This window comes from Penicillium diatomitis (genome assembly GCF_028827545.1).
Source record: "Penicillium diatomitis strain IBT 30728 chromosome Unknown utg000004l_segment0_segment0, whole genome shotgun sequence".
NCBI lineage: Eukaryota > Fungi > Ascomycota > Eurotiomycetes > Eurotiales > Aspergillaceae > Penicillium > Penicillium diatomitis.
In genome coordinates, this window is record NW_026623176.1 from 115,007 (window position 1) to 128,972 (window position 13,966).

General features: G+C 51.1%; 5 protein-coding genes across 5 annotated transcripts; 3 read left to right on the top strand and 2 right to left on the bottom strand.

Moving 5' to 3' along the window:
- Positions 1 to 655: 655 nt before the first annotated feature.
- N7539_003381 (uncharacterized protein) lies at positions 656 to 2,680 on the top strand (the record flags this gene model as incomplete). Its single annotated transcript, XM_056932983.1, has 5 exons — positions 656 to 1,614; positions 1,679 to 1,859; positions 1,924 to 2,018; positions 2,083 to 2,448; positions 2,515 to 2,680. 5 exons carry the CDS (start codon positions 656 to 658, stop codon positions 2,678 to 2,680), a joined length of 1,767 nt encoding a protein of 588 aa, XP_056790524.1.
- Positions 2,681 to 3,710: 1,030 nt separating this feature from the next.
- On the bottom strand, positions 3,711 to 4,841 carry N7539_003382 (FAD synthase; the record flags this gene model as incomplete). Its single annotated transcript, XM_056932984.1, has 1 exon — positions 3,711 to 4,841. The coding sequence occupies one exon, from the start codon at positions 4,839 to 4,841 to the stop codon at positions 3,711 to 3,713; it is 1,131 nt and encodes a 376-aa protein (XP_056790525.1).
- Positions 4,842 to 5,665: 824 nt separating this feature from the next.
- N7539_003383 (uncharacterized protein) lies at positions 5,666 to 6,464 on the bottom strand (the record flags this gene model as incomplete). The annotated part of the gene is made up of 3 exons (XM_056932985.1): positions 5,666 to 6,197; positions 6,287 to 6,330; positions 6,396 to 6,464. The coding sequence occupies 3 exons, from the start codon at positions 6,462 to 6,464 to the stop codon at positions 5,666 to 5,668; spliced, it is 645 nt and encodes a 214-aa protein (XP_056790526.1).
- Positions 6,465 to 6,682: 218 nt separating this feature from the next.
- Positions 6,683 to 9,157, top strand: dbp4 (RNA-dependent ATPase HCA4; the record flags this gene model as incomplete). Its single annotated transcript, XM_056932986.1, has 1 exon — positions 6,683 to 9,157. One exon carries the CDS (start codon positions 6,683 to 6,685, stop codon positions 9,155 to 9,157), a length of 2,475 nt encoding a protein of 824 aa, XP_056790527.1.
- A 1,203-nt stretch (positions 9,158 to 10,360) lies between these two features.
- On the top strand, positions 10,361 to 12,380 carry N7539_003385 (amino acid permease; the record flags this gene model as incomplete). Its single annotated transcript, XM_056932987.1, has 5 exons — positions 10,361 to 10,683; positions 10,815 to 11,016; positions 11,130 to 11,171; positions 11,235 to 11,383; positions 11,477 to 12,380. The coding sequence occupies 5 exons, from the start codon at positions 10,361 to 10,363 to the stop codon at positions 12,378 to 12,380; spliced, it is 1,620 nt and encodes a 539-aa protein (XP_056790528.1).
- Positions 12,381 to 13,966: the final 1,586 nt, after the last annotated feature.

Consider the following 13,966-nt stretch of genomic DNA (forward strand, 5'->3'; position numbering starts at 1 on the left):
ATCACGTGCCCTATCTTCTACTGTACCCCGTTGCACACCCCCCCTCCCCCCCTCCCCAAATGACACCCCCCCAACACCCCCCAAACACCCCCACACACCCCCAAACGCCCTTTCCATTCTTTCTGATACTATGCCTCCGGATTATACGAAGGCATGAGTGAAACTTTTGCTGTTGGAGCCTACCTTTATTGCTGACCATTGGATGTTTTTTTTCTACCAGTCTTTTTTCGCCTGTCCACACGCAGGCAAATTCGCTTCTTTCAAGGCTTAGGTACGCTCCCATGTTTCTTTCTCATTAACCCTAACCTACTCCCCCATTCAGTGATGTGTTTTGTTATCAAACAACATCACATTTCTCATTCTTGTGATGAATCAACTAATTTTTCAGCAGGCCTCCAGAATCAATCGTTCGCTGTCTTTCGCTTCTGTCGTGTTCAAGCTTCCCAGTAGGTAAGTCGCGGTGAGCCTGCGCTGTAGCCTCTTTGGAAAGTCTTCTCATCACCAAGTTGTTCAAACGTCTTGCCTCGTCTTGACTACTAGGCATTGATGAGATGCTTTTCTCTTTTATCCTCCTTGAGATATGTCAATTAATTACCTGTGCTCACTGATGATCCTGCTCCTTTCAGTCCTCTGCCTCTTTAGGGCTACCCGAAGAATGCGCGCGCAGAACAACGAGATGTTCAATTCGCCTGGTGCAAACCGAGGCACCAACCCCATGGCTCCGCCATTCCCCTGGGCTGCCCCACAAGCCCCGTCCGGATCGACCCCCACTCAGGGTCCGGGCCTTCCAGCTGCAGGTCCTTCAGCCGCACAGGCTTCAGCCTCCCCCGCTGGAGTTCCTCAGACTCCTGGCAACTTCGGTTATGGCCCCAACCATTTCTATCAGCCAATTCCAATTGGCAACAACCCTGGCGCTGTATTCAATGGCAGACGCCCCGCTCCAGGACATGCAACCGCATTTACGGACCCTTTCTACCAGGCACCTACTAGCACTGGCCCGGTTCCGCAATACCTTCCTCACAACCATTTGTCAGGTGTCAACCATGCTTCTGTTGCGCCCCCCAACCGCCCACTGTCTGGATGCCCTTGCCCTCATCTACCCGCATGTCCGTATCATCGAGGTGGATGGGGTAATGTCAATCCCCAAGGTCCAAATGGGCCACCACCACGTGGAGCCAGCGGCCCAGCAAATGGATCAACTGCTTGGAACAGCCACAACTGGGACCTGGCTAACAATGGCTACAATAACACACCCAACCGCATGGGATCTTCTGGAAATGATACAGGGTTCCAAAACAGATTGACTCAGTCGGCTTCGCTCACTCCTGGTCCTGTCCAATTGATGCTCACACCAAACGGGTACACCCCCCGGAATCTGGAGGTCTTGACTTCGGAAGCGCCGGCCATTCCACGTGCGGTGCCCACGGTTTGGCACACCCAAACGGAGCCAACCTTGCCCAAGTGCCTGGAAAATCGTGAAGGCATCAAGAACGTCTACATTCGCGGTTTCCACCCCGATACCACTGATCAAATGATCTACGACTACGCCAAGCGGTTCGGGGTGATTGAGCGCTGCAAAGCAATTGTTGACCTTGAGACAGGTACTTGCAAAGGGTATGTTGCCATATCCCACCCCAGGTGACACTCCCCTGATGCTGATGTTCACTCATTGTAACAGATTCGGCTTCGTGGAATTCGAGACCCAGATCGCGTGTGAGAATGCGATCAGAGCATTCCACTACCTTGGGTACCAGGCAAGCTTTGCTCAGCGCTCTCGCAATGCTCGCTTGAAGGACTTGGAAGACAAGTCATCCACCAATATTTACTGCACGAACATTCCTGTAGATTGGACTGAAGCTGTACGATTCTTCTCCGCATTCGATTGATTAGACTACGCATGCTAACGTCAATGTGACTGCACAGGATCTCCGTCGCCACTTCGCGCCTTACCGAGTGGTGTCTGAGAAGATTAGCCGCGATGAATTGACTGGGGTGAGCAAGGAGGTCGGCTTCGCGCGGTAAGTTGATCGCTTCATTTCATCTCCAATCCTACGTGCGCGATCTGAACTAACATCGCTCCAGCTTTGAATCGCGCGAGATTGCCGAACAAGTTCTGGAGGAATTCCACAACGTCACGGTGCCAAGTGACGACGTGAGACTTCTGTTGCGCTTTGCAGACACCAAGGCGCAGAAGATGCTGAAACAGTCGAGCTTGCAGCGTCGGGTCGCTCGCACCGGCCAGTACAACGTGGCTGTGCGCCTTGGACAGCTCCCATGGACCCCTTCGCCTGAAACCCGGGCGACCACACGCCACGACACTCGCGTCTCTCCCGAGACCGAGAAGAGCGCCGATATCACGCCCGAGTCACAAGAGAGCGTGATCATTTACACTGGTGACTCGGCACCAGGCCACTGGAGTCCCGCGACCTCGGACTCGTCGCGCGTCATGTAAGTTATCGAGAGACTAGTCGATGGTGACAAACGATCAAGAACTGCGCTGACGGACTTGAAAAGCTACGCGACTCCCCGGAAGCTTCCTCCAAGCTTCCACCGTCTGACACAGTCAGACGTTCCACAGGAGGCCAGCATGCTCTTTTCGCCCCCAAGCGTGCATCGCCGGTCCGCCACTGAGACCACCGTCTCATCGAAGACCGTGCGTGTGGGGTCGCCCAGCCTTTGACATGTCATTTCCTAGAAATAGGACCTCAAAGGTTCGGTTGCTTCGGGGCCGAGAATGAGGGTAGGTTCAACGTGCGTGCATTGAACCGAGTAACTCTCATCCCGAGCTTGTCTGACTTGGTCACGTGCATTGCGTTTTCCCTACGTTTGTCTTTGCCATTTCTCAAGTTCCATTCCTATCGCTTCATTTTATATGCTTTCTTCGTTCACTTTCTATCTTTCCGTTCCGTATGCATGTTTCCCTTCATCGCTTATTCACTATTGATACCCCATTGTTGCATTCTTACTTTTCATTTCATCTCTTGCGTTTCATGTTTGTTTCATGTCAGTTGATGTTCATTTTATGTCGGTTGATGTTCGCTTCCTGTTTGTTTTCGTGTTACGTGTATGTTTATTTCTATTTCGCTTATCCCTTATGTTGCGTTGACGAGCGTGGACGTTGGGGTCGTTCCACCTCATGTTATCTGAAACGAGTTGTTAGTGATACCCATGTTTATGCAGGATTAAGATGTATGATTTCATGATTGTTATGAGTGAAACGAAGCCCCAATTTATTATTAAAAAATCAACCTCTGACTAGACATAAGCATGTCCCATCAGGGGGGACTCGTCAGTCCACAGCTTGTAGAAAGAACCGGTTGAACGTTCGCCAGTTCAACAGTGCCAGACGGGGGGCGGAATGGTAATCGAAATCGAATCTGCTAAGTGACAAGACAGATGGTATCTATGGTAGCTATGTAATGAAGAGATCGTTGTGGGTTGAAGGATCACGATGGCCAAGGCAGGAGGCCTCCTGAGATACTGGAGGGGCAGGTGAGGGGCAAGATGACCGTGGGAACCCGCTATGCGAAGTCGAAATCAAGCAAAAGCTTAAGGAATACGCTAGTTCAAAGTGAGAGAAACATGAAGAATGGATCAAATCTCGATGCCCGCCAGCTCGTTTCTTGTCATCCAAGTCAGAGATAACTCAGTCGTATCACCTTACCTCTCACCTCTCACCTCCAGTCTCGCTCGACTCAGGATTCGAGGGATCAGTTTCGGCCTAGTCGCTCCTCCAGGTCCTGGGTGAGCTCGTAAGCCGGCAGATATTCGGTTTGAGCATCAGTGTGGCCACCGCTTAAACTACCTGTTTCACTGACTTTTCGCAGCCGAGGATTTGGGTGCGTATCTGACGTGCCCCCCAGGCTGGTGTAACCCATGTCATAGAGTGAGCAGTACGTCAAGCCCAAGTGGCGAATGAACGCCCAAATCTCTGCGTAATGCCAATCAATCACCGGGTGGATGCGCATGAAGTCCGGCCAGCCATGGTCAGTTTGATCGAAGTGGGTGAGTTTCCCACCGTGGGGATCTGTCCGCCGTGTGCCAACAAAGATGGCGCGAATACCTGGGTGTCCTGCCAGGTAGTCCTCGAAGCAGGAGCGCATGGTGGTGGCAGGGGGTGCGGTGGTGTATTTGGTAACCTGGAGGTGGTAGGCCTGCGCCGAGGTAATGACGAAGTCCTCCACGGCATCGAACGGATCGGGGGGAAGCGCATAGATGGCAGGTATCTCTGAAATTGTCTCGGAAGAACCCTCAGATTGGTCACTTGTGGAAGGTGTCGATGTAGAAGGAGTGGTGGCCGGGATACTCTGCGGTGTTGTGCTGTCTGGGCCAGACTGTGTTGCACTCAAGTGGGGATGAAGACCCGCCAGAAATAGGATGAGCATGACAAGGCAGTCTTTGCCGCCATTGTAGGAGATTGATAGTTCAGAGAACTTGTACTTTGTCAGGGCCTTGGCCACCACGTCGAGGGACATTCGAGTCTGTCGCTGCACCGAGGCAAGTAAGGAGCTGGGTGGGTGTGACTCGTCGAGGAATGATTGCACGCGAGCATGGATTTGGGCGACCACAACTGGCAGCGGGGGAACATCATTGCCATCTTTCTCTGCAGAGGTTGATTCTGGCACCGAGGAATCTCTATCCTGGGCAATGGAAGTGGCTGAAAGCCCAGATCCTTGATCCGGACTCGCTGCGGCGGCCGAGTCAACTCCGCGGGGTAATTGTTCGCGGGGGGTTGTTGTGACCGGTCGGAATGGTCGTAGGTGATCTGATGCGCTCGTAGATGCGTGGGTAGACAGAGGCGATGCAGCCGACCCTGATTGAGTGCCCACAGACTGTGCCATTGTGAAGGAAAAGACGAGGAGTGTCCAGGAGAATGTCTGAGAGTCCCGGAGATCGAAGCGCGGGGGGCGAAGTGGGTTATGATGTTGCTCGGCTCTCGGGGAAAGCGGGAGCTGACTCGAGGTACCAACTGCAGTACATAATCCGGGTTGGCCACTAACGGAAGGTTACTGCGGTACTCGTGCAGATGTGGGAAGGTACAAATGCATCCGAGCGCTTTGTGTACCTTACAACGTGATGAGCGTGGAACTTCTGCGCAGCAAGCCTGGTGGGGAATAGAGTCTGGTCACCTCTCGAGATGGGTTATATGAAGGTTGTCAGAGAATTGAGAGTCAAGCCCAGGTTACCTATCATTCCTCTAGCACTTATTTCAACTCGTTTGAGTTGAGCATCATCTTGAACGAGTGCGGGCGTACTTTTTCCTCCCGCATGGAACGTACATCGAAGCTTCTCGCACGTCGGCCCGCGCCAGACGTTCGGAGCTTATCGCTCGGCCGGGTTGTTTATGAACAAGTGCCGGGTTAGGATAGTCAGTCCTGAAACAAGCTAGACAAGCTCCAGAAACTCGAGCTTGATACAAGCCATTCCGCGCCTTGTACGGTCGGGGTTCCTCACTGTGCGTCCATGCAAGTACAACTTCGTGCTTTTACTAGACTATGTGCAGTGTGACTGAGTGAATTGATAGTAGGGAGCTCAGAGTAGATGAGAGCATTCGTCTCTCCGAAGTCAAGATCTTGTCTACGAATGTCGGAGCTATGCATGGGTAACAATGATAGATTCAACACCCTACACCCAACCCAGCTTCCGCGGTGAAGATGATGAGCAATCAGCCGAGGACTTTCATCTTTTTCTTCTTTTTCTTATCATCGCCTGTTTTACGTCCCTTTTGCCAGTCCCGCCAGGTGCCAATGCGCTCGTCCCGAGTATCCTCCCATGCCTTGTCTTGGTCTCGTTTCCGCTTGCGCGCTTCTAGCTCTTCTTCTTCCTTGCGTTTCTCGCGGCCTTCTTCTTGCATACGAGCTTTCGCTTGACGGCGCCGCCGAGCCTCCTCTTCCAGTAGCACATGAACGGCTTTTTTACGCCACTCAACCTTGAATTCTTCCGTATGCAATTCGGGGGAATCGAGAGTGTACTTGTGTTCGCGGATCAAGAGTCTTCGTGCATCAGCAATGCACTCATCCAGATATGTGCGCTGCTTCTCATCCAGGAGGGCCGTCTGGGCCTTTTTCAGTCGGTCGAAGGCATCGGGGGCGGCGGGATTCTTAGTCTTATCCGGGTGGATCAGCAAGGATTTCTTCCGGTATTGGACTTTGATGTCTTTCTCGGTCACACCGGGCTGGAGATCAAGGACAGCATAACTATGTCAAGTACACCTGTCAGAGCTAGAGTCAAAGAAGGGGCATCATCCGGGTGGGAGAAGAAGGACGGTTTGACTAGCTCCACTTACGCATCGAGGGAGAAGGCCGAGCGGATACGATCAATCTCCGCATCCTAGAGGTGACGAGTTAGTCTGGTGGCCAACAGCAACTCAGAGGTGGTGTGAATGCTTGAGATACCTTTGTGAATTCTGTGGCTTCTCGCTCAAGCGAATCGAATACGTCTTGATCAAGCTCGTCCTCTGCCATACTGTGAACGAATGCTAGAGGCGAATAGCTCAAGCGTACCACGCGAGCGCCGCGGAATTGGAGATTGAAAAGATAAGGCCTCGGGCGCTTATCGCAGCGCTTAGTCATACTCTAGAAAAAAAAGTTACGGGTGATGGTTCGATCACCGCCGGATCGCTTTGCGATAAGCGCATCCTAAGTCACCATCGCTGGAAGTCATCTTGCTCGATCTTTGCGTTATGGCGCCGCCAAAGACCTCTCATGGGAAAGGTCCCAAGCAAAAACATAATTCTGAGAGAACGTTGAAGCGCAAACGTGGGGAGGATGAGCTTGTCTCTCTCACTCAGAAAGTGGAGGATCTCGATCTCAAGGCCGCTGTCAAAAACTTCTCCGACTTGCCTCTCTCCGATCCTACGGCGCGCGGTCTTGCCGCGTCGCATTACAAAATCCTGACCGATATCCAGTCGCGCGCAATCGGTCACGCACTCAAGGGTCGTGATATTCTCGGTGCCGCAAAGACAGGTAGCGGCAAAACTCTTGCGTTCTTGGTCCCGGTACTGGAGAACCTTTACCGCAAACGATGGACGGAATACGATGGATTGGGTGCCTTGATTCTGGCGCCGACTCGCGAGCTCGCCATTCAGATTTTCGAGGTGCTTCGCAAGGTCGGCCGGTATCACACTTTCTCTGCGGGTCTGGTCATCGGTGGAAAAAGCTTGCGCGAGGAACAGGAACGGTTGGGCCGCATGAACATATTGGTCTGCACACCGGGACGTATGCTTCAACATTTGGACCAGACGGCCATGCTGGAGACCCACAACCTGCAATTGCTAGTCATGGATGAGGCCGACCGAATTCTTGATATGGGTTTCCAGAAAACGGTGGATGCCATCATCGATCATATCCCGAAAGAGCGCCAAACGATGCTGTTCAGTGCCACACAGACGAAGAAAGTGGGGGATCTGGCTCGACTGAGCCTTCAGGATCCAGAGTATGTCGCAGTCCATGAGACTGCCACTGCCGCCACACCGGCCACCCTTCAACAACACTACACCATTACCCCCTTGGCGTCCAAGCTGGATATTCTGTGGAGCTTCATTCGCAGCAACCTCAAGTCCAAAACCATTGTTTTTCTATCGTCGGGAAAACAAGTCCGATTCGTCTACGAGTCCTTCCGCCACTTACAGCCCGGTATCCCTCTGATGCATCTACACGGGAAGCAAAAGCAGGGAGGCCGACTAGATATTACAACCAAGTTCTCTCAGTCTCAACACGCTGTTCTCTTCGCCACAGATGTGGCGGCTCGTGGTCTTGATTTCCCCGCTGTGGACTGGGTTATTCAGGTCGATTGCCCCGAAGATTGCGATACATACATTCACCGAGTTGGCCGAACCGCCCGATATGAGCGCGCCGGTCGTGCGGTGCTCTTCTTGGATCCGAGTGAGGAAAAGGGCATGCTCAAGCGACTTGAGCAGAAGAAGGTACCCATTGAAAAGATCAACATCAAGGCCAACAAACAGCAGAGCATCAAGAATCAGTTGCAAAATATGTGTTTCAAGGATCCAGAGCTGAAATATCTGGGCCAGAAAGCCTTCATTTCCTACGTGAAATCAATTTACGTCCAGAAGGACAAGGAAATTTTTAACCTGAAGGAGCTGAAGCTGGATGACTACGCTGCGAGTCTGGGACTTCCTGGTGCGCCCCGCATCAAGTTCATCAAGGGAGACGACACAAAGGAGCGAAAGAATGCTTCATGGCGGATGGCCCACCTCAGCGACTCGGAGAACGAATCTGATGCCGAAGGGCGTTCTCAAAAGGACAAGAAGGGTGACAAGGAAGTCCGGACTCGCTACGACCGTATGTTTGAGCGGAGGAACCAGGATGTGCTGGCTGGACATTACTCTAAGCTTATCAATGACGACGGTACAATGATTGATCCGGGCGTTGCCAATGCCGCGGGTGAAGACGCTGACGAGGATGCCGATTTCCTTTCGGTCAAGCGCGTGTTCAGTGCTGGCGATGCTAACCTTGGAAAATCTGATTCTTCTGATTCTGACTCGTCGAGCGACGAGGATGATGAGAAGAAAGAGGAGAAGAGCGCCAATGGTGCCAAGGTGATTCAACTGGATGAAAAGAATCAGTTGATCATTGACTCCAAGCGCCGGGAGAAGCTTCTCAAGTCGAAGAAGAAGTTGCTTAAGTTCAAGGGCAAGGGTACTCGACTCGTATATGATGATGAGGGCAACGCTCATGAAGTCTACGAGATGGAGGACGAAGAAACATTCAAATCTCGTGGTGACGCGGATACCCAACGTGAGCGCTTCTTGGCGGAGGAAGCCGAACGTACGCGTCTTGCCGATCTCGAAGATAAAGAGGTTGCGCGCGAGAAACGACGTGAGAAGAAAGAGAAACGCAAGGCTCGTGAGCGTGCACTTGCCGCCGAGGGTGCGACAGACGATGCGGACGAAGAGGCTGGAGTTTCTCATGGGTTGCCCTATGTTCCCTTCGAGATTCCCGGATCTGACTCCGCCTCTGAAGCTGAAGAACGAGTCGAGTCGTCCCGACCCAGCAAAAAGCCACGGGTCTCCTTCGCACACTCCAACTCGGACAGCGAGAACGAATCTCATCAGAAGTCTGCAAAGGGCAAGAAAGCTGCTCCTCAAATCGAGACCCTTGGCGATCTCGAGGCATTGGCCAGTGGCTTGTTGGGCTAAATGTCCATCGCATTGTGGGATCATCTCCCTGGGTTGGCGTTCTGCTTTTCATTCTTTTTTTTCAGTACTACCACACTCTAGTGTTTATATTTTGTCATACGCTAGCGAACTTCTCAAAAGCATTTTCCCATTTTCAAACCATTAGTGGTCACAGCTGTTTCGATTAGAATTACGGTGTGCACGAAACTGGGTTGATCCACAACTGCAAACAAGCAGCGCGCTAAGGAACACATGGCGCAGGTGGATATTTAAGCTCAAAAGTCAATCGGAGAGCCTCCATACAACATCACAAATTGTAGTGAATGGCTACGACATAAATATATTGTAATGTACTAATGTAGTATCTACTAATCTAGTAGTTAGTTATGTGCCGATGGAGTGTGCGTTTAGGCTTATTTGAGACGCTACTTCTCTTGTAAAGAGGTAGACCCGGGTACATGTGCCGTGTCACCTGCCGAATAATCGAGATAGTTTATCATGGAAGCTTTTCCATCTCTCGAAGTCATCCTATTCCACTCCCACATGACAAACGCTGAAGGCAACCACTAGTTCATCACAAGCTGACAATTAACTACTTGCTTGACTTTCGAGAGTAGTCGGCTTTCCTGTACGGAAAGCAGATCTACTAATTCATAATTGCTGACAATTATGAGGCAAAGTGGAGCCAACTGAATTTTTCTCATGTCATCGCCGCACCGTTCAGCGACTCAGATGAAACTACCAGCGGACCCAACCCATTCACTCATTGTGCCTGGCAAGCACGCCATCGCTGCAGAAGAGCGTGAGGTGATTATCAAATTTTCATGGGTGTGACATTTTTCTTCAAGATGAGCCCAGACTTCCTTCCCCTGGAAATCTTCGTGTCACTTCGACAAGTGCTAGTGTCGCGTCTACGGTCAGTTGCGATAGACTGCCTGGGGAAAGTGCGGGTCACGAGATTGGATTCGTGTCGCACCCATTCGGACTACTGCAGATCTGCATAAGGTGAGATAAAGTAATCGGCGCTGGTGCTGGGCCTGTCTTATGGCAGGAAGACGCTGACAGGGCGTACTGTGTGCATCTACACGTGAGAAATGTGCTGATCTTGAGCCAGGTTGTATCTCTCGCCTTTTTTGTTGCCGAGCGCGCGAAGGTCTTCTTCCTTCAGTATCCTCCAAAATCACATTTATACGGTGCCGGTGTCGCGCTGTCTAGCCAGCAGAGATGGCAGCTACTTTCGATCTCGAGAAGCATGCTGTCGAGTCAAAGCCCCAGCATCATGTATCTGATGCAAGTGCGAACCCACTTGTCAATGCTGACAAGCTGGCGCGTCGCCTGTCGGCTCGCCAGGTGCAGATGATTGCTATCGGCGGCACCATCGGCACAGGCTTGTTCTTGGGCACAGGCAGCTCCCTAGCAAAGGGAGGTCCAGCGTCTATGCTCATTGCGTATGCCATTTGTGGCTGTATCGTCTTCATCACGATGCTCTCTCTAGGCGAAATGGCAGCCTTTGTCCCCGTTGCGGGGTCCTTTTGTACATTTGCGGGGTGAGTGTGGCAACGGCCCCTTGGCTTTTTGGGGGCCAAAGAGTCGACTTGGTCGAACTATATCATTGGAGTTTTTGTTCGTATCCTAAGAATGCTCGTGGCTGACTTCTCCGCTTTTGGCCGATCATCAGGCGTTTTGTCGATGATGCCCTAGGTTTTGCGTTGACGTGGAATTATTGGTTCAACGACGCTGTCTCGACCGCGTCGGACATCATTGCACTGCAATTACTCTTGGAATTCTGGACGGAGAATTTTCCCGGGTGGGCGATCAGCTTGATCTTCTTAGTCGTTGTTATTGCCCTCAATGTTCTCTCGGTCCGCGTTTACGGCGAGGTAAGATGATACCCTGCACTTTCGGGGGATGGCATCATCCATTCATTCGTATTTCTATTCCCACGGCGATGGCGATGGCGGTTATGCTAACTGCGATTTTTCTGCGACTATAGATTGAATACTGGCTGAGTTTACTGAAAGTGATCACTATCGTGGTAGGTTGCGCTTCGGGATCATGACTTTCTCGCCTTTGTTGTAAAAGCTAACTCGCCTCGAAGATCTTCATTATTCTTGGCATTGCAGTGAACTGCGGTGGCAACACCGAGCATCAATATATTGGCGGTAAAAACTGGCATATCGACGGTGCTCCTTTTGTCGGTGGCATCGGCGGATTTGCCTCTGTCTTTGTCACGGCATCCTTTGCCTAGTGAGTTCTTCCCCTTTCTGCGTTCCATATGCCCACATGGACACATATCATACTTGAACTTGTGGCTAATTATCCATTTTCCTCCATCAAAAGTGGCGGCACCGAGTCCATTGCCATCACCGCTGGTGAGACGAAGAACCCGGCCAAGACTCTTCCCAAAGTGGTCCGAAATGTCTTCTGGCGCATCATACTTTTCTACATGCTTTCTATTTTGGTCGTGGGATTGAACGTGCCCTACAATTATCCTGGTCTTTCCGGCAGTAGCACCCGCACCAGCCCCTTTACCATTGTCTTTCAGCAGGCGGGCAGCACCGTCGCAGCCAGCTTTATCAACGCAGTCATTATGACTTCAGTCATTTCCGCTGCCAATCACGCCCTGTTCGCGGGATCGCGTCTGCTGTACACCCTGGCAGTAGATGGCTATGCGCCTCGATTCTTCGGCCAGCTGAATCGCTTCAAGGTACCCTGGATCGCGGTGCTTGCGACGTCGGTTATTAGTGGACTGTGCTTCGGAGCAAGTTACATCGGTGCCGGCCAGCTGTGGACATGGCTACAGAATATCGTCGGTGTATCGAACCAGTTGTCCTGGATCTGCATCGGTGTTGCATCGCTCCGTTTCCGCAGTGCCATCAGGGCCCAAGGTCTGGAACACTTGCTTCCATTCAAGAACTGGACGTATCCTTACGGCCCTATCTTCGCAATCGGTCTCAACTCATTCCTTGTCCTGGTTCAGGGATGGAAATGCTTTAGCCCTCATTTCAAGGGGGTCGATTTTGTTTCCTATTATATTGAGATTGCCGTCATGGTTGTCATGTTCCTGGCGTGGAAGTTGATCAAGCGGACACGCTTTGTTCACAAGACTGAGATGGACCTTCAGACTGACCGATACGATGGGGGTCTGGATGATGGCCATACCACCGAAGAAGTGGTTGTGACGGAAACCAGAAAAGGATTCGTCGGCAGAGTTCAGCGCTTTGGCCAGTGGCTGTTCTTTTGATTCTACTTTGTTGAGATACCAATTTTTGCTGTTTTCATCCTGTGTCTTGGTTGCATTACATTTTTAGGCAGGTCCGCATTTAGGTTGCTCCTCAAAATTTTAATCACGCTTAACGAATGCCATCTTCGCAGTCTCACAACATCTGTTTTTCTTTCTGGGGAATGTCCTTCCGTCTGCTACGACATATGTCCATGTCAGGTTCCGCTCAGAAGCTTCGAGGAATAATACCTAGGCCGACTCGATCTATGATGACTCCCTTCATGGATTGACTCTGCAGTTCCTGGCACAGGCCCCGTCAAATCGGAGATATCATTTCGTGCGCAGAAGAAAAATACCCATAAAGGAGGATCGCTCGAGTTTGAACCGTTCAATATCCTTGCAGTCATAGAGTAATGCACTTGCAAAAGGAACAGAGAACACTACCCCAAATAATTGCCCGATCCTGAGAGAAACTGCCCGCTATTTCGCGGGAAGTCCGAAGTAACATGTGGATCGATTTGGAAAGTGTACCCGGCGGTATTTTTCATGCGCAAGCTGGAGGGTTGCACGAGGTCAATTGATCTACGTGGGTAGGGGGTTTTAAAACTGATAGGTGGTAGATAGGATCAAGTCAGGTGAAGTTCCTCAGAGGGCACCGGGTACTAGGTAGTAGGTAGTAGCTACTAGGTAGGTACTGGGTTGCCTCCGCATTTGAGTCCTGTTGACTCGAAAATGTGTCAAGGTACCGGAATGTCAGTAGGAGTAGTTACTAGGAGTACCTAGGTACTAGGAGTAGGTACTAGGAGTAGGTACTAGGAGTAGGTACTAGGAGTAGGTACTCGGAGTAGGTACTAGGAGTAGGTACTCGGAGTAGGTACTAGGAGTAGGTACTAGGAGTAGGTACTAGGAGTAGGTACTACCTAGGAGTAGGTACTAGGAGTAAGCTGGATTTGTTCATGGACCTCCATGTACCTGTACGTGACGAATTATGATATATCCTGGACTTACCTGCAGGTTCAACCATGACTGCCCAACCTACACGGTGGATGGCTTGGACATTGTGAGCGTTCGGGTGAAATAGCTACATGTTGGGGTTCTAGATAGACAGCTAGACTTCCATTGAATGGCCAAGAAAGTCAGGCCAGACCCGGTCCTTTCTAGGATGTTTGAAAATGGATGGAAATAGGCGACAAATCCACATATCAGTCGGTCTCACAACATCACGGTGGCTTGGGGGAATTGTATCGAAGCCAGAGCCTTGATATTAGCAGAAATATACATAATGGGATTAGAGACATTAGATGCAGTGGAGGGCGTGCCCGGTATCCGGGGTAGTTGAACAAAAGAAACACGTGTCGGATATATGCGATAGACTGTAAAATGGAAATCACGCTTGACGATGAATCATCAGATGGAAGACGTATGCGCACTGGGTTACGTAGGGATCTGAATCAGTAATTCGTGTTTTCCCCATATGCAATGCATGTCGAGTGCATCCCCAAGGCTGAGATCATCATCGGAGAATGACAGTAACAAAAGGAAATAGAAGCAAGGGAAAAAGGGTATATCGGTCGTCCCCCGTAGATCCTGCTACGGATTCTGGGCCG